The 20,296-nt window shown below is 39.0% G+C and overlaps 1 protein-coding gene and 2 long non-coding RNA genes across 14 annotated transcripts in view; 2 read left to right on the top strand and 1 right to left on the bottom strand.

Annotated features, from left to right (window-relative positions):
* LOC122982450 overlaps nt 1-6,741 on the top strand; it is a 90,094-nt gene extending 83,353 nt beyond the window's left edge. Inside the window, exon 4 of the long non-coding RNA XR_006403454.1 lies at nt 6,131-6,741. This is a non-coding gene — a long non-coding RNA (uncharacterized LOC122982450). The remainder of the gene's footprint in view (nt 1-6,130) is intronic.
* Nucleotides 1-20,296, bottom strand: part of LOC122982447 (membrane-associated guanylate kinase, WW and PDZ domain-containing protein 1-like) — a 98,577-nt gene that overhangs the window by 62,314 nt on the left and 15,967 nt on the right. For all 12 annotated transcript variants that reach the window (XM_044351751.1, XM_044351749.1, XM_044351750.1 and 9 more), the window contains exon 2: nt 558-674. In XM_044351751.1, coding sequence (XP_044207686.1) covers nt 558-674 — 117 coding nt within the window. The remainder of the gene's footprint in view (nt 1-557; nt 675-20,296) is intronic.
* Nucleotides 10,507-13,597, top strand: LOC122982453. The gene is made up of 3 exons (XR_006403456.1): nt 10,507-10,984; nt 11,353-11,410; nt 11,521-13,597. It is a non-coding gene; the product is annotated as an uncharacterized LOC122982453 (long non-coding RNA).

Here is a 20,296-nt window from a genome sequence, read left to right as displayed (position 1 = left end):
CACAGCTCGAGCAAGAAAAAAAATTGTTTTAAACATAAACATGACATGAGTACAGTAGCAAAATGAACTCAGCAGAGCTGGACTGCATCACCTAACCGCACATCCAACTGTTTGTGATGTAACCAAGCCCAGCTGTGGAGTCTGGCATGGCGCTGGGTGTTTGGCTCGAGCCACACAGTTTGTATATTTCACAGCTATGTGAGACAGCTGTAAAAATGGTCCTCTGGCGCGGTCAAGACACAAGTGTCTTTAATGGACAGTAATACATTGTGCAAGGGTTGTTTTTCTTTTCATTTGTTAGAGGCAGAGCTGGTGATAATTTTAAGCGATGAAGAGGAAATTAAGTGTAACAGATTAATTTATGGGTGAAAGAACGGAGAGAATGAGATTAATAGAAGATGAAATAAATGAGAAAGAAGCCAAAAGAAAGTGGGTCATTGGGGTAAAGATGAAGAAATGATGCTAAACACTGGTTAAACACACAATTCTTCAGCCAGATGTTCTGCTTTAAGCATCCACTGTCACTATTATCATCATGACTAATACTTTTTACTCACAAGGCACGGCATGGCGATACAGATTGGCTCGGATGGTCTTCTGCAGCTCGTGGTCGGGGGAAGACTTTTGAAACCTCAAGCTCAGGTAGCACTTCAGGTCTTTGTTGAGCCTGTGACCTGGAAACAGCAGACAAACAAACAGCTCAAGTAAACAAACCTTGAAAAATAAAAAAAAATTGGCTTGTCTTCCTCGCTGTTTACATGCTGTATTTGAACAAAAGTAAGGTCATAAAAGGTTGTGTTCTGTTGTTGAAATCCTCCATGAAATGTTTTGTCTTCCTGCTTTAGCCAACTTGAAAAAATGTCCTCAAATAAGTAAATTCATTTGTCATAGACTCTGTTTGTACATGAATATAATCCATGTGAGGCAAAACTTCAACACCATCTGACTCAAACATGCAACAGAAACAATGAACATTTTGATATTCCACTAATTGTTCATTTATTTCATTAAATGATAAAGCAATTGCCACATAATATGCAGTTATTAGTTAATCTAGAGAAATACAGAGAGATTGGGTAATTAATCAAAAGAATCTCTGATTGGCTGGAATTCCCAGGCTTACTCAGCGACTATCCAATCAGAGGTGCTGATGCTGCTGGCTGTGTTTGAACACAAGCCCCGGCGCTCACAATGGGGCCAGATGGTCAGAACTCGCTCTCACGCCAGGGTCTCATTTAGGACCATTTAATGATCTCCAAATATATCATCCATGTCTGGGAGAGCTGGCAAGCAGTTCTCGGGGGAGGTGCCATGGCCTCCTGTCGGCCTCCGATCACAGAGGAAGATTTTCTCTTGGCTCCGTGCTTCAGGATGGCAGGGTCAGTGTGATGACTGAATAGGTAGAGTTTACTTTAGAATGAGTTGGAATCATAACACAGTTTAAAGTCGCAGTGAAATGGCAGTTAGAGCGTCTTTAACCATCTTAACCACATATTTCTGAGTGAATCTGAATATCTGGGTGGGGTATAGTTACGAGAGGGATTTATCAAATTCTTCAGATTTGAAGTGGGCTTGGTTAAGTGCAGACGGAGCGATACAGAGCTGTGTGTAAAATGCAAACACACATCTCCTGGTCAAGAGCAACTGGACTTGGAGATTCCTGAAGATGTTTGGCCTCTCATCCAAAAGGCTTCTTCACTTCTGACTGACTGGTGGAGAGTCCCAGGTATTTAACCTCGGTAGAGTCATTTACACTTCAGGGGTGTAAACAACCACAGAGAGGTTAAAGAAGACATTTGGATTAGAGGCGAAACGTCTTTAAGAACCTACAACAAGTCCAGTTGCTCTTGACTCAGTGCTTTCGGATACTGCAAAGCTTCTGCTGACCATGATCGCTGTTCTGTATCACTGTGAATGAATGAACGGAAACACAACGACTGCGTGGGAATAATCTCCTTTTCAATAATTAGATCGTTGCCAGGATGTAGCAACTGTATATAAGTATGTACAAAGCCCATTGTCACTCTATATCACAAAGTAAAGTGGAATTGAGGAATATAATTTAGAACTGCAACAATTAGTCCATTAATAGATCAGCCGATCAAAAGATTATTAATCAACCACAATTCTGATAATCAAATAATCGGTTCAAGCTATATTTTTAAGCAAAAATGGCCAAGATTCACTGGTTCCAGCTTCCCATGTGTGAATATTTTCTGGTTTTCATACTGCTCTGTGATAATAAACCGATTATCTTTGGGCTTTGGACAATGGTCGGACAAAACAAGATATTTTGTGGAGTAATCATGGGCTCTGGGAGCTTGGGGTGGACATTTTTCACAATTCATTGACATTTTGCAAACCACACGAACAATAGATAAATCAAGAAAATAAACCGTAGATTAATCGATAATGAGAATAATTGTTAGTTGCAGCCCTAAAAAGCGTGATGATGATGCAGCCTCATTAAGTAAAATAAAAAAAGTTTTATGTCTTGATTTAAAGGAACTGAGAGTTGGAGCAGACCTTAGGTAATCTGGGAGTTTGTTCAAAGACTTACTTAACAAAGGAGATGGTTTAAGGTTAGAATTGGGGCTTTGGTCATGGTTTTGGGGTGAAAGTCCTCCTAAAACGAGGCAGGAAGTGCTCGCAGCATGAGAGGAAGTGCTGCTGAGAGACTGTAGTCGGGGAAAAGGACAGACAGCTCAGAGGCTTCGGTGCAGCAGCTGAGAAAAGTGAAAATGGTCTTAAAGCAGTGAAATGTTTGTCATCTGCCCTGAGGTGTGGCCCCGCAGTGGCATCATCATCTGTCATAGCAGACCCGGCTTCACATCCACCTCCTCCGCCCCACGGACATGACTATAAATACTGAAGTATGTAAAAGTGAGAACACAGATGATGTGGAGCCCCGAGGCCAGATAAAGCACAACACACACGATGGAAAAAAATGGGAAATCTAAACCAAATCAGCCACTGACACATTGGTCAACATGAATCCTGACAGACCGCAATATAAAAACGAGACACACTGATACATTTGTCACACAGAAATTAGAGACACACTGCTAATAAAATAAAATTCAGGGTACAAATCAGATTCACAAACAGACTTAAGCAAATATTATCATTGCCACAAATCTGATTCTAATGTGGAGCATTTTCTACCCAGAAGTGGAGACACCGGTTTGTTGTACACTTTGCTGTATTTTTCCGTTGCTGTACACACACACACACACACACACAGACAAACAGCCCGCTGTGTAATTCAGTGCAAGCAAAGCACAGTCAGGTAATTGTTACCTAGCAACCAGCCAGTGCTGACGACCATCATGCAAGCAGCAGTCAGATTGTAAAAGGAAAAACAGATACAACAGCACACTTCCACACACACACACACACACACACACACACACAACGTATACAAGCGTTCTTTCAGTATGATCTTTCGGTATCAGTGCATCCTCTGCCACCCAGTTTCTGCTTTGGTGCTGTGGTTTATATAAATAACACCTCATCAGAAATAAAATATGTGTAGATCAAGCTGCAAACACACACACATACATAAGTGTTTGCGTTCACTGCCGTGTCAGTTTTGCTGGCTCAGATGCTTTCCCCGAGATAAGGACCGCTGTCAGGAACAACCCCCCTCCTGTGGGTACGTACAGCTAGCAGAGGGCGGGCCGCCCAGGTGTCATGCTCCATCAGTGAGAAAGTCATCAAATATTCAATATTTATGAGGATTAAAGCCATGTGGATCACAGATTACAATCATACCACTGTGGCGGGCATGTATGTGTACAGTTCATACGCCATTTACTTAGTTTCTGCCTGGATTTTTAATCACAAAGCTAAACAAATGAGCATTTTATGGTTCTGTTGATATTCTGGATGTCATATTGAAAAAAAAACAACATACTGTTATCTATTTGCTTGACCAACAATAAGTTCCTCTCTTCATGGTTTGATGTGGCACAATTTACAACATTTTCAATTTATTTTAACATTTAGCTTTATAAATGGTGTTGGAGTCTTTAGAAAGAAACAATTGGGGTTTTTTTTATGACCCTTTTAGAGCTACTTTCTCAGCATTTATAACAGCAAAAACAAAGCTTTAAAACAACCAGATGTGGTGAGAAAACTGCAGGAGATATTATCTCAGCTCAGCAGCCACAGAGCTGCAGTGTTCCACAGATTTTGAACAATACACATGGTGAATTGTTCAGTTTACCATGTCTATTGAATGGAGATCCTTGTATTGTATACAATCAGATACAGCGTATTGTTGCTGTGATTGTGCTGGACATTCTCATACACTTTGTCCTCTAATCCACAGCTGTCTGTCTCTGCTAAATATAGTCTGAACTCATGTTTTGTTTTCCAGTTCTACAAAAATGGGCTGAAGTTATTGGATTAAACATTTTGTTACAGGTCAAGATTTGATTTGAGTCTGTATGTTTTAATGTTAGAACTCATAAACATCAGTCCATCTGTATTAATGCTAATATGTCTTTGTCGTTAAATAGTCTACAAGGACATTTAAATCAAAACTGAAACTACTCCACTGACTCCCTGTTTTTACCTGTGGTCATAATGGAAAGAATTAGTAGAAATATAATGACAAAGTGTCTCTGATTTTTTAATTTAAACACATTTACCCTGGTAAAATTTTTTTTTTTTTACCATAAAAACAAATTAGAGCTGAAATGATCAGTGGATTCTGCCACAATGTTGAATGTAGTACATTTTTCTATGCAAAAATGTCAAAAAGCACCTGTTCCAGCCTAAAAGTCTAAAAGTTGAATATTGGCTGGTTTTATCCATTTTTATTATAAGAAAAATGATTACCTTTTGTGTTTAGACTGTTGGTGGCACAATACATATGTCATCTTAGTCTCTGAGAAACTGTAATAGCTGTTTTTTTAAATATAATTTTCAAGATTTTATAAACCAAAACAGCGATTGCTTTCGAGAAAAAAATCAGCAGACTAATCGATGATTCAAATAATAGTTACTCGCAGCTGAAAAAAAAATGCCATGTTGTTCTGTCAGTGGAAATAACTAACAATCAGAATGTTTTCTAGACGGTAAGATGGATCATTTGAGAGCTTGGAGAGGATACTCTTGATCCTTGTAACAATGAAATCATCCCATCAGGGAGAATCTGAGACACCATAGACATTAGCGTGTTGAGAGATGTTTCCTGGGAGCTGAGATGTTCATGGAGCTGGCTGGTAAAAGACTGTGTGTGACAGAGATCGGTGCTTTTCAGCCCTGGGATTGGACAGAAGAGAGATGTGAGGACGCAAGGCCCCTGTCCTCTTACAGATAGACGGAGAGTGTGAGAGAGAGAGAGAGAGAGAGAGATGGGTTTAACCCAAATAAGAGTGGATTATACCCATCCTCCATGCCTCCAGTCAGCATTACATAACCTTAAATCTAGTTATGCATCCCTGTCTCATTTTGGGACTGAAGGGAGGGAGGAGTGTATGTTCTCAAACATCTAAGGAGATTGTGATTGACACTTTCACATATATTTCTGTGTACATGAAAACACAGAAAATGCATCCATGTGCTTTGAAGATATGACTTTAATTTGAGATGTTTGCTGGGTTGTTCGGAGGATTACAATATCTCATGCACACAGTATATAATAGGTGACATTTGAAGAGAATTGAGCGAAAACTCTACATTATAAAACACTCTGGCCAGATAGCAAGCGAACACAAACATATGGTAGTAGCTGCCTAACATATCAGCAGAAGACTGTGCCAAGCAGCTGCAGCCTATAGTACCACATAACAGCTGTCATCACTATAAGCCATTGCTACTACCTGTCAATCATGCATGTGGAAATAAACATACCAGGTGGTAAAAGAGTGCTAGATGGTTTGGGTGTTTTTGATTATTTCGATGTACAAGTAGGCAAATTAAATCAACATTTTATAGAGACCAAACATTAATTTGAGGAAACGTCCATATCAGTGTGTGTGTGTGTGTGTGTGTGCGTGCATGCGTGCGTGCACATGTGTGTGAGTGTATGTGTGTGTGAGTGTGTGTGAAGCTCTATTGAGCTGCTGATTGGGATTCATCTCCTGTCCTCCAGCTCAACACTGCCCTCTGTGTCTCCCAGGCTCACCACTGAAAGTCTGCTTCACGCAGAGCCGTTACCACAGCAACCCAGAGCCAACCGGCGAATGAGAGGAGCCATGTGTGGTTATTATGGGCTGCTGCCCCCCAGTGGTGGATCAGTCACATTTGCAAGTCTGAAAAACAGACCTACAAATGACTGCAAGTGACTTCAACTATGTGATTCTTAATCATTTGAGGTTGCAGATGGAGTCATTAAAGATTCAGAATAACCGGAAATATCAGCTGCTCTCATATCATCCAGCAGAAACAGTTACAAGATAGGGTCACAATTTTTCAAGTCTGTTTTAAAACAATACTCCGCTGCCAAAATGAACATTGAAAGAGATTTTTCTTGCTGCAATCATTCCTTATGTTCATACAAAAGTTCATTTTCTAATGCAATTTCAATGTAAGTGATGGGCTACAAAATCCACAGTTATCTTTTAGTGCAAAATGTATTTAAAAGTCTATCTGAGGCTAATATGAGTTAGTCAAATCAAATGGATATTTCCCAAAGTTACTGTCTTTTTAGTACAGAATTACCTCTTTGTGTTGCCCTGGACAGTGTTTCTCTGTTGAGCTGGAATTTGGTATAAAAAAACAGTAACTTTGAAAGATACAAACTAGATTTGATTAATTTGGACAGCAGAAGCTTCATATTAGCCTGCAATAAACAAAATTAAACGAAATATATTTTTGCATGGAAGAAGGATTGTGGATTTTGTCCTGCATCACTTGCATTGAAAGTGCATTTGGGAGGGATCTTTTAATGTCCAGTATGGACGAGAGGAATGATTACAGCAAGCAAAATCTGTTTCAATGTTCATTTGGGCTCCTGAATACTGTTTTAAAACAGACTTGAAAAATTGTGAACTTATCCTTTAAGTGAAAAGTATGAAGGATTTTTTTTCTCCCACCATTAAACCACTAAGGTGCTGCACCTAAATGTAACCTACAGACTGTGTGGCAATAACTTGGATAACACACACAAACAGTTTGGGACTAAACTATAACAAATAATTCTGATAGATGAGGTAAAATATCAACACAACTGTTTCTTCTCAAGAAACAGACCACACATGCAAAATCCCTAAATTATAGCCGTTCTCTGGGAGAATGCTACTCACTTAATTCTCTACAATTGGTGAATGACTAATTACTGTAAGCAAAATACATATTATAAGATTAAATGGGCATTGTAACACTGAGAATGAAAACATTCAAACTTTTGTTTTACTGCTATTTACACTAAAACAGATTCAAAACTAACACAAACATCACCAAAGACCCAGCCTCTGCTTGTGCAAGAGAGGATAAAAACCTCATGAACAACCGCAAAGATGCCTGCCAAGAGTCTGTATGCGAGTGTCTAGTCGGGACACCGGGAGCTGACACATGTTGAGAGGAGCGACAGTCTTGTGTGTCAGACTTGTCTTTGTGTGTTTCTCTCTCCCCTGCACAGTGCCGCTGGCAAAGATGAGGTGTTAAATGACAGGCAGGTTGCCCTTACTTTGGGTAGAGGAGAACAGACAATCCTGCAGTAATTGAAAGACAGACAGACAGACACACACACACACACACACACACACACACACACACACACAAGTCCACCTAATGAAACACCACCTGTAGTGATGACAGAGAGGATTATAGTGCAAGACAAGACGCCCTCCCAAGCTCGACCCCATCTAAGTGTTTGGATAGAAAACAGCCAGATGGTGCAATGTCCATCGCTCTTCAGAATTTATGCAACTAGCATAACATGCTTTAAAGGAATAATTTGACATTTTGGGAAATGCACTTATTCACTTTCTTGCAGGGAGTCAGATGAGAAGATCGATACCACTCTCATGTCTGTATGGTAAATATGAAGCTACTGCCAGCAGCACAAACACTGGAAACACAGGAGAGCAGCTAGCTTGGCTCTGTCCAAAGGCAACAAAATCCACCATATATCACCTCTAAAGCTCATGATTAAACACATTGTATTTTGTTTAATTTGTGCAAAAAAACAGCAAACTGTGGTTTTAAAATATAAATTGTGGCACATAACCCCATGTAAAACCACAAATTGTCATTTTTACACTGTTTTTATACCTATTGAGCAAACAAAACAAAATGTGTCCCTTAGTGAGCTTTAGAGGTGCTGGCAGGCAGATTTTGTTACCTTTGGACTGAGCCATGCTAACTTTATGCTAAGCTAACTGGCTCCAGCTTCATATTAAAACTGACAGATATGCGAGTGGTATCAATCCTCTTATCCAACTCTCAGCAAGAGAGCAAATAAGCCTATTTCCCAAAACATCAAACTATTTCTTTAATGCTATCACTTAAGTAACTTAAGAGTACATCCAGATGTGCTCAATATTACAAACAAAGTTTGTACAGAACTAAAAAAGATCTCAAACGCAGTGGTTAGTTGGGGATTTCACAAGCCTGTCTGTTATCACATTTTGATTAAGATGGCTCCACTCTGTCTGCATCCTTCTATCTGGTGTGCGGCTTTGGCACAATGGGCGCAAGATAAACTTAACACAATTACAGACACAAAATCACACTGACTGTCCTTTACAACTTTATTTCTATGAGGCCCTCTTCTAAATCTTCAAACTGGTCTCTTTGTCATAGTCTAATACACTTCAGAGGCCATCTCAGGCTGATAGCACAGAACTCCAACTGAGCACAAAGAGACGGCATTTCCTCCAGAGGACAAATAATATTGTATTTCCTCTGGCCGATTCCAAATAATGGCCACAGAGTAGGAACTGGAAATGCTGGTTCTTAAACAGTAAATTCCATTGTTTCAGCAGCTTCCTGTGGGTCTCAGGACATCCCGTCAGTCAACACTGGACTCTCCAGTTACAGATGAGGGCATTTAACTCTACATTATCCAGCAGGAGAGAGGAGGGGCTGTCTGAGAGAGGTGAACATTTGGAGGGATGCAATAGACAAAACTAATCAAATGCTCCTGCTCTCAGTGATGGGCTTCACTCAGCTCTCTTGGTGTGATAACGTAGCTGCAATCTCCAGCTATTACACAGCCATTATCCTGACTGAGAGAGTTTGTGACAGCTAACACAGAAGACATGACAATAATGATATTAAACAAGCAGCTCACTTGTTTTGTTCTCATGTCAATTAAACTTATACACGCACTCTCTCTCCTTTTCTCACATATATATACATACATACAGCAGCCACAGATATAAAAGCAGTGACTTTAGCTTCTGCTGGCGATCACACACATACAGCCGCCGTCTTATTGCGGCCTTCCCTGAGCCCTGCAATCAGCATGGCGAGGGTGGAGAGGAAAAAACAACAATCACAGAGAGGTCCGCCGTAATGCTCTGGACTGGTCTTCTGCTTTCAGCGTCTATAATTACACCCATAACCAGCCACACCCAGAGCGGCTTTCATGTGTTCCCAATCCAAAGCAGTGGGCCAGGGGCACCATGGAGAAACTAGTCAGGAGTCCCAAATCAGGAGGCCTTCATATTCAGAAAAACTGTTTTTTACTGCTTTATTTCCTCAATAAGTTTTTAAAAACTTAGAACTAACAAGACTAATCAATATGAGTCCAGTTTAAATTTGACATAAAGTCGGTGCATCAGTTCATCAAAGGAAGAATATTTTAGCCCACATACTAAAAAATGTATGTACTTTATATCACTGTTGACCATATCCCAAAGCTTATCAAAGCTTTGTGGGTTTGTGAATGCTTTTATCTGGTTTCCAGGCAACCAATGGTATCAATTAATTCACTATGATAGGACAATGACCTTACATAGATTACAGAGAGCAATTCAATACCAGTTGGAAATCTTGTTTTTGCTGTATTTCCAGTGGTAATGTACAGGTGTACTCCAGGGTGTGTCAGTACACCCTGACATCACTGTTGAGTGTGGTTACAAGTGCAACAGGCGCTCCAAAGCAAGCATCTCTATCACCTGCTGCTGTGTGATTATCAGCTGTTTTACTTTACTTGTATATGGAAACACATATTGAGAAATTAACTAGGCTGGCACATTGACGTGCTTGTGGGAAGAGCAATTACCTGCTAACAGCAATATTTGCAAAAGTTACCAAATTCACTATATTCGGCTCACATGCATGTTTACTGTTGCCTTCTGGTGTTCATTTTTGGACAACAAAGCTCATGAATGCAGTGCTGTTGTATGTGCGACGGAATAAGAGGAATAAAACATAACATTAAGACTGAAATCATCCTGAAGGAGTTATAGATTATTTACTTAATTAGTAAGAAAAACATGAAAATCACAAAATCAAATTCTGCAAGCCACATAAAAGAGTAAACATGAATGTTGCTTGTACCAAAACCCAAAGATATTCAATTTGCAATGATATTAAACAGAGAAAAGCAGCAAATCCCCACAAATCAATCAATCAACTAATCGTTTCAGCTCAAGATTGTATTATTATTTTGTAGACATGTTATACATTGTGAATTTTTTAAAGAGAACAACACATGACAGATTTCAAACGTTGCTTTACAACAAACCATCTGGTTCTGACTACTGGACAGGATGGTATGGATGTTTTGTGTCAGGAGGCAGGCGGGCCAGTTCTGACCCATTTCTCCAGTACTGTGCTGCTGAGTCAGAGTCAGTAGTGCATGATGGGAGAACTGGTATGAAGGAAGAGTCACAGACAAAGACACACAGGCGCACACACACCGAGGCGAGCAGAGGCGGTATGTTCCGCTCCAGTGCGCTGCATCTGTTCAGTGCTAAATATAACCAGAGGAACCCAGGCCTACCGCTCCCTCTGCTCGTGCTACTGGCTGAGTGGGCCAAAGGATGGAGGAGGAAAAAAAGGAGCCAGGGAGGAGGCAGAGGTTGGTATCATTGTAAGGACTAGAATTAAGAGTGAGAGAGGGAGAGAGTTGAGAGGAGGGTCAGTTTTGAATGATAAGTGAACCATATCAGATTGCTACACACATTGCTTATAAATTCTGCCTGCGCAGTAAAAAATACTTTAACACAGACTAAACATGGACAGCAATTCCTGTCAAATACTGGAACACCAAACACAACATACTCCAGATGGCAGGATCTCTATTCTTATCCCCTGGGTTCATTTTTAAAGTCAAGGAAAAACCCTTCTTTGTGCCATGTTTCTAAAATATGCACACAAAGCAGCTACTTTAATGTGTCCATTGTATCTTTTTTCCTCCCGTGGGCTACACGTGTAAAAACACTGAAGCCTCCAGCAGGCTGAATCCTCCCTGTCGCTGATAGAAAGCATCAAGCATCAAGCATCGGTATGTGAGCATGCCATCAGTTCTAACTGGCTGCCTCTGTTAAATGTCATTGCCTGCCTTGCCGTCACACACAAAGGGCCCCTCTGTCATTAAAGTCCCCTCTTTCACAGGAGCCAATGACCACGGGCAATGAGACGGAGATGAGATACACGTCCCCCATCCTTCCTCCCTCCCTCTCTCCCTCCCTCGGCTGCAGCGGCAGACTGAAACACACCACAGGGACGAGTGTGTCATCACTGGCCGGCTAATATGATGAAACTCCACGCATCACAATAAAACACAAGACAAGAAATTACCACGCTAGGCTTGAATTATAGTTTATATACATTTGGATGAAGGAGTGGAAAGGCAGAAGTCTTTCCACCGGGTGTAATAACCACTAATTTGTACCTTGAGGGTTGTAATTGAAGGGGATTCTTGCGCAGTTGATGTGGCACACCAGCTCTGTTTTAGCAAACAAATCAGTGGGGTTGACTTGAAGGAGACACATCTAGTGACCTATATAAACCTAATATTAATTAACATATATGGAACACCCACTTTTACAAAAATAGCCATTCTAACTGAGGGGCTATCCATCAGATGTACGGGGCTGTGTGTAGGGAGATAGCTGACAGACAGGAGGCCCCACAGGGAGATTCATTAAATTAATCTGTCATGTGAATTTCCTCAGTTAGTTACCCAATGGATGCTGCTACCAGAATTTTGTGCTGAGAGGAAGCACTATTTCAGAAATGCCAGCTGGGCATGTTTGTCAGAGGATTTAGCTAATATGCAAAAAAAAAAAAAAAAAAATGTTCCTAGCCAGAAAGTGAGGCAACCTTGCGAAGAGTTACAGTTTTGAAAGTGGAGTTTAAGGAAACAGCTTTCAAACAGAAGGAAGAAATACGAGAATGATTCACTTGCAGCGCGGCACACGTCTCAGTCTCTATCAAAACTGTCTGAGAGCAAAGATAACACGCAGCAGACTGACAGCTGGGGATGAACAGCTGAGATAAGATTAAAGAGAGGCCTTGGATCTCGGCAGCGAGCCTTGTTGTTATGATGCTGCAAACCTTCATAGGTACATATCAGGCCTGCCTCTTCAAACCTAATCATCAACAACAACAACAACAACAACATGTACTGTAGCAGCACACTGCATACAAAAGTTCTGTTTCCTTTTCTAAAAAAAAAAGAAGACAGAGAGAGAGTTAATCTGTTGAGAAATGTAAAGCACACTGTAAAAGTCAACCAGTCAATCAAACAGTAAACCAGCATGTGACTGGCAAAAACTGACGTTGTTATGATGTGAACGACATCTTCCTAAACTCAGGGTGCTGCTTCTGGCTTTTGGTGATGCAACGTGATTGACTCGTCGGGTAAATCCACCAAGTATCCCCCATGGGTGACGATATAACAGATGGTCTAGTGAACAGAATAGTCTGTCCCTTTCTGTGATGCTGTGTGGAAACAGAAAACATGCAAAAAAATGGACGGACTTCAACCTAAAAAGATAATGATGTATCTGTAATCCAATCAGAGGCACAATGATAAAGATGAAATACAAAAAGATTATGGCTTTTTCTCTGTTCACCGTGCCATCAAAAAGACATTTCGATCACTTCATCATACTCAGTGAAGAGACAAAACTAGAGCTTTCATTAAACCGCTGACACGGCCCATCTCGGCCTCAAACGGTCCAACTGCTGTGTTGCAAGTGAACATGTGTGAGGTTAGACTCCGGTCACACACTGTGCATCCTTCATAAACCACTCACTGTTAAACCATCAAACAACTGACCTTCAAACTGTAAGAAATCACAGATTTTCCTTCACAGCTGGATAGCGTCAATCACAGAGATGATTACGAGAAATTTGAGATGGAAGCATGAAAGGAGATAACCAACAGGTGGAGGAGAGAGAGAACGAGGGGAAGAAGTGGGTGTGAGGCCTTTTAAAGAAACGGAGAGATGGAGAGTGCAGTCGGTGCCGATGACAAGCAGTGATGATTCAACGGCTGTGAGCTTATATATAGTCTATTATTTATAGTTTATTTTCACTATGATAAGAATAATTTAAAGTAGAACTGAAACGATAAATTCATCAATCGGATGAAAATTTATCTGCAACAATTAGGATAATTGATTAATGGTTCGTGTCATTATTAAAGCAAAAATTCAAAGGTTCCAGCTTGGAAATATTTGCTGGTTTTGTTTAGAGTTGAAACTGAGAATTATTTTCATTATTGATTAATCTGTTGATTATTTTCTCAATTAATTTGTCATTTGGTTGATAAAATGTTGAAAACAAAATGGAGAAATATGTTGATCACTGTTTCCCAAAGCCCAAGGTGACGTCCCCAAACGTCTTCCTTTGTCCCGACCAACAGTCTACAACCCAGAGATATTTAGTTTACTATCATAGAAGAATAAAGAAACCAGAAAATATTCACACTTGAGAAGTAATTAATTTTCTGTCGATCGACTAATCACTTAGTTGACTAATTGCTGCAGCTCTAGTTTAGTCTTTCGTGATAGTAAATTGAATATCTTTTGGTTTTGGACTGTTTGTTTGGAAAAAAAAAACAAGCTATTTGAAGACATCAGCTTGGGCGCTGAGAAATTGTGACAGACAATTTTTACTATTTTCTGTCATTTTATAGACCAAACACATTAATCAAAAAATTATAGGCAAATTGATAATGAAAATAATCGCTAGTTGCAGTCCTAATTTAAACTTAAAAGAGAGCAAAACAGAAAGAAAAAGTGAGAGAGCGACACAGGAACATCTAAAATATTTTGATCAAAGCCTCTAAGCTTCCTATCGTTATCTCCCTACCTCCAGCTTTAACAGTTTGCCTGCACCGAATATGAAGCGCTCAGACAAAATCTTATAAAATGGGATCCTGTGGCATAAACTGTCCCTTTGAAACATAGAGAAAAAAGACTGTGAATGCTTGATGTTGACTGTTTGATGCGTGCAAAGAATTTTTTGACAGTTTTAAAAATAAATACTATAAAATAAACACTTCTCTGGGTCAGACATGATTACATAATCACAGTTAACATTAATATGTTGAGATCACTGAAATGAGATCAAGCACTGCTTCCCGCTCGTTCAAATTCTGGCTCTGCAGTGTTTAATTGTGGCTGCTGTGAGTGCTTTAACGAGGCAATGATTCATTGTGTTTGATGTGACATAATATATCAAGTCCTCGTCCTTTTGAGCTCGCTTTTAATGAGAGCTCATTGTCATACAAAATGGACATCTATATATCACGTTTCAGCACACTGTATAACACACAATTATGAAGAGATCTGATGACAAAACATAATACAGTTGGTTGACTGTATTTTCTATTCCTTTCTATTTTCTAAATGACCCTCATCTGGCTGTTAAAATTGAGCCATTTTCACATTTTGGATTTCTTCTTTTGAAGCTCCTTCTCTGGCCTCCGTGGTGTCATTACTGCATTCAAGGCCATTGTCACATAAATGGTAAAACCAGATTAGTAATTCCTTCCTTCCCACATCCTTCATACTAATGACAAGAAATCCACCAGAGCTGGAGAGGCGATGACAATAGGACTGGACAATTTCCAATGCTTACCCAGGCATATTCAAGCCGATGATGAGTTCAAGGTCTGAGAGAAGGAAGGATGCGTATTAATTGTAGCCAAATATAGTAAAGACCTTGTGCCTTTTAGAAAGCTTTTCCTGGTGAAACCATGCAGGACAATGAAACAGAAAGATACATGACTGGAAAATACTGAAAATCTTTGTTCACCAAGTAAAATATATGATGTATGATATGATACGATACGATACGATACGATACGATATATGATCTGAAGTAGGGCTGGATGATATATTGAATTAATTAGATTTATTGTTTTTGCATGATGTGTAAAACTAAATTGTGAAAGTCTTGCACAAGACATGCACAATAAGTTTACTTCTAGTCAAAAAACAGCATAGACGATAACTGGCTACATTAGTCGTTTTGAGACACGACAGTCCCGTAAACTGTGACATGATTAGTTACACTACCTGCACACCTGCTGCAGTTTACGGGACTGTTGTGACTCCAGGTGGCGAGATGTCTCTGGCTATCTCATGGTGAATTTAACTGTTCCATTTTTAAGAAGGACAGACTGAAAACGACTCTGCACAATGATATGCACTCTCAGTTTGTGTTAGTTGACGAGGTATCATCTCTAATTACAAGAGTGTTTGTATATTATAGATATTAATGCCAAACAAGATGGTTAAAGTAAAATGTTGCAGTATTGACTGTAACAATGAGCTCTAGTCTGTCTCGATGATTTATAGTAAACTACTCTTTCACAGTTCCTCAGATTATCCCACTTCTGTTTCAGTCTGAGAGTGAATTTCATTTTAAGAAGCTCAGGGTTCATTTTTTGTGCTATCTGTAACCTGAGAAGGAGCTTTCAGTACTGAGATAACAGCTGCAGCAGGATCAGTGCTTCTGCTGAAAGTTATACCATCATACCATCTTCATTTCTGCCTACCATTATCTTCTAATATTGTTACATTAAAAACAATCGCCAAAAGGTAAAAACTTGACTTTCTGCCACTTCAGTGTGTGTAGAAAACACACACACACACATTACGGTGGCATATGCACAAACACAGACTTACATACCTACTTATAAATGATCCTTTTAGTATATATTATTATAAAATAAATCTCTATCATCCAACATATTAAAGACTGAGAGACTGTTACACCACTCACTGTGTAATTATAAACTCTTACATCTTTCATCTTCCTACAGTATTTAAAACTTAATGATACACTTCTAACTAGCGATGGGTACTATAGGAGCCCTTGAAAAATAGTGTGTCAGACAGAGAGAAGCTGCACTTCACACAGATCCAGGACTGAGTTGCACCAGCTGTTTGTGAATCTATTACTAAGTTTGTCTGTTAGTCTTTCTTCAGTTCTTAGTCACTACAAAATTGTTTCCAACAAGTGATTTACCAAATCAAGTTTCATCACAAGTACTAGAGATGTCTTCTCTAGTAATGTGTAAACAGTTGCTAAGAAACATCTGTACTGACAAAAAAAATGTTTTGTAGCATCACAAGCTATAAAATATCTTATGAAAACAACCTTTTAGGGGCAGAATGATATACTGAAATTTATGATAAACTAATCCTTTGTAAATGGAAATATCACTTTTTTAAAAATGTATATATTCATACATGGTGAAACACAAGTTCAGAGTTTCTTCATACAGTTCAGAGTTAGCGGGAAATATCCATTTAACCTAACTGATTCTAAATGGTCATTTATGCTAACGTTATTGTCATAACTTAATGTAATTAGAGGTGATTTGTGTTTTTTGGGGGAAATGTGATTTAAAATCTTCCAACTCCACATTATTATTAAGTGTCCTTTCAGATTTTTCAACCATATTATTAGCAAGTTAATGTTAGCAGTGTCAGTTGGTTCAGTTAGCTACGCAACAGTTACACCTGGTAGTTAGTACATGTAAATATTTACGAACAATTAATCTCTATCGTGTGGTGGAGTCCCATTTAAATGTAATGAACCTTTAAAAACCTTTACAACATACACTGCACCTAGGCAAAGTTTGAATTTAAGAACAGCTGGTAAAACCGTCTCCTAGGACAGAATCCTCCATGCTCTGGCTTGCAGTCTTGACACATTTATTACACTTAACAAAAACTTACAATGTTGAATTTTAAACATGTCATTCCTTCAAGTGAGTCTTTATAACGTTTGCTGACCAGCAGCTAATGTGGCCACAAATAAAATGCAGTGTAGCAGTAACACAAGTAGAAAAGAGTCATAAAGTCAGCAAACTGACTCAGTTGTGTCAGTTAAGTTTGCTAACATTAGCCAACATGAGGTACACAGATCACAGTCATACCAGACCAAGTAAGGATGCAGCTCTGAATGCTTTCAGTTGAGCAAGTATTTTATTTATTTTTATTGTAGTGTTTTATTGCTTATTAATTTGGTTTTCATTTATAAGAAGGAGAATGTGTTATTTCTTCTCTCAAAAGTACATATCTCACTTTGATGCTGTGAGCACCGCAAATTTAATCACCTCACTTGTGTTGGAGTGGAGGCAGAAATCTCAGAGAGCAATAACTCAAAACCACAGCAAATAAAACCATATCTATCTGCTTGGCCAGATACCACTTGAGGTAAGTGAGAAAATATCTCGTTTGAACTCTGGATAGTGTTACTAACATTCAGTTGCAAACGGGAACTATGTCTCTTAGTATGTTAGTTCAAGGATGCTCCAAGCTTCTGACATTCAGTGTTGGCTGCCAAGAACCATTACACCCGTGTGCTATGGCATCACAAATCAAAGACAAACACTGTTTCCTTGAACACACCAATGCGGAGTGTTTTCAGAACAGTCCCTGGTTGCAAATGCATCCTCAGGTTCTGATAACTCTGAAAGGACTAAATGTTCACTGTGATGAATTACCTACAGTATAAGTGTTTTGACTCTACTGGAGATCAATCTTTCCAAAATGGCTGGCAGTGATGTAAAGTGTGCACAATTTGTCGTTAATAGACTACAACATGCCAAACTAAGAAAGTATCATTAATTTCACCTTTGTTTAATGTGTTAGACTCCTTCCATTTCACCCTAAAAAAAAAAAAAATGGCTGCCCAAATTACAGTCCTGTCCTCTATTTTACCCTCCATGACCTGCTCAGCAGAAAGTTTTTCTCCTCTCAGTGCAGCCAACTCTCCAGCTACCACACCTCACCCTTCAGCACAGCCAGATGGTGCCAACTTCTGACAAACAGCTGCAGCCCAAGGTCACCCCCTCCCTCGGACAGACAGAAGCAAACAGTTCCAGGCCGTAACAGAACAAATCTACACCATGTTTGAGTTGGAGGATACCATGTGTATCTGTTTTGAGGAACAGCAAAAGCAGATATTTAGCTTTTATCATCTGGCCTGTTGAGGGTTTTAAAAATACGCCTCTGTCTCTGCTCTTCATTTTGAAAACAGTTATCTGAAGACATTTCAGTCACATCATGGCATTTCCAGTGACGGTTAACTGATTAAACAGACTCAGCTACCATATATAACCTCACTGAAGCTCTATATTGAGAACAGAGAAAAACATAAAAGAGTAAAACACTGTTTTCCCTCTGAGAGCTCCTTGAGATTTGAGTCAGTTTCAGGTCAGGTTTATAAAGGCAGCATAACACAAGATATGATGCAGAGCGAGTTACACAAGTTAAGTGTTTACAGTAAGCTTAGCTGACATCAAGAGCTCAAGAAAAAAGTTCCCTTCATTATCTCACTTTGTCAAGAGAGTCTAAATTTACTCTGGAAATACAGTGATTCAGAACCACAACTGGAAGAGAAACAGCAACTGATTTGATTGGTGGAGGCATATGTCAGATTGTGGTGAATCTGTATGTGAAAGCAGGCCAGAGGACTGAAGGAAAATATTGTTTTTTAGGAAGGCTCATGTGATATGTTTACCCACTGGTCGTTAGGAGAGAGAGAGAGAGAGAGAGAGTTTTGTGCAGCAGGACAGAGAAATGAAGAATCCTATACGTCTGCTGGAGGAACTGTGGAGGCTTTCAATTACTTAAAGAAGACAAGGGTTGATATGATTGATCGAATTATTGAAGGTAAGTCAATCATCATCAAGTTTAAGTAATTCGACAAGAAAAAAATGCAAATATTAAAAGGGTTATGCACCAATTTTACAAGTTCAGTTTACTTGCCCCCATGTGTACTAATCAGCCTGTTAAAACCTGTTAAACTGTCCAAAGGGGTTTTTTTTATTGAATATCAATGTATCAAAGTAACATTTCATTAACCCAGCTGCACACAAACCACAAACATATAAAACTCAACTAAAAGGCCAACCAAGAAAGTTGTATATGAAAATGAGATAATAACACCACATTAAATGGAGGGTTACAAGCAGAATCATTTCAATTTTGTTAACTAAATAAATTAATAAAAATAATAATAATAGACAGGAAGATCAAGCATTCAGAGACAACAGTAGATGGTTTCTCAAAGACAGGGGCACCACACTTTTTAGAACTTATTCAATGTCTGTGATCCTGTGAGAACGAGAGAGAGAAAAAACATTTTTTCACATCATCAATCGTAATTTCTTAACAAAAAGTCTATATTACAAACTTGATATGTGGGGTTTGAAAGAAGTGGGCATTTGGGAGGCAAGGGAGGATCTAAGAGAGACACTGTTGACTTGCATTATGGGAAATGAAGGATCCACCCTTTTTGGAGCTTCATCCAAAAAAAGAGAGAATAAATTGTTTATGATCATTCTGAAGTACCCGTTCAACTGTTTCCAGCTTCTCATATGAGAGGATTTGCTGCTTTTCTTTGTTTTATATCATCGTAAATTTAATATATTTGGGTTTTGGACTATTGATCAGACAAAACAAGAAGCTTAAAGGGCGTCACCTTAGCATAATAGGAAATTATCAAGGGCATTTCCACTGTTTTATGACATTTTATAGGGTTTTTAGGTAAAAAAAAGACAGATAGAATGATTAATAGTTAAATAAAGTTCTAATGTTACCTATTAACCTCACAATGACACTGTCAAAGTTCACCATTTTCAAACTTAACCTAATAATAATTAATTAAATACTTTAATAAAGTATTATTTTACAATTTCTTTTGAGGATAATGATGTTTCAGGTTGCAAAGCAAATGTCTCACAAATCAGGCCTACTGAATTATCTGGTAACATGTAAAAAATCAAATAAATCAAATCTGGAACATTGATTATAATAAAAAAGAGCTCATTGCATTATCCGGGTGACTCCGACATACTGATCTGTGGGACAGAAATTCCTTTACAATGTAAAACAAAACCAAGATATTTCAACAT

This window comes from Thunnus albacares, chromosome 5, assembly GCF_914725855.1.
Source record: "Thunnus albacares chromosome 5, fThuAlb1.1, whole genome shotgun sequence".
Taxonomy (NCBI): domain Eukaryota; kingdom Metazoa; phylum Chordata; class Actinopteri; order Scombriformes; family Scombridae; genus Thunnus; species Thunnus albacares.
Note: the sequence above shows the minus strand (reverse complement) of the source record. Positions and strands in the feature narration are given on the sequence as shown.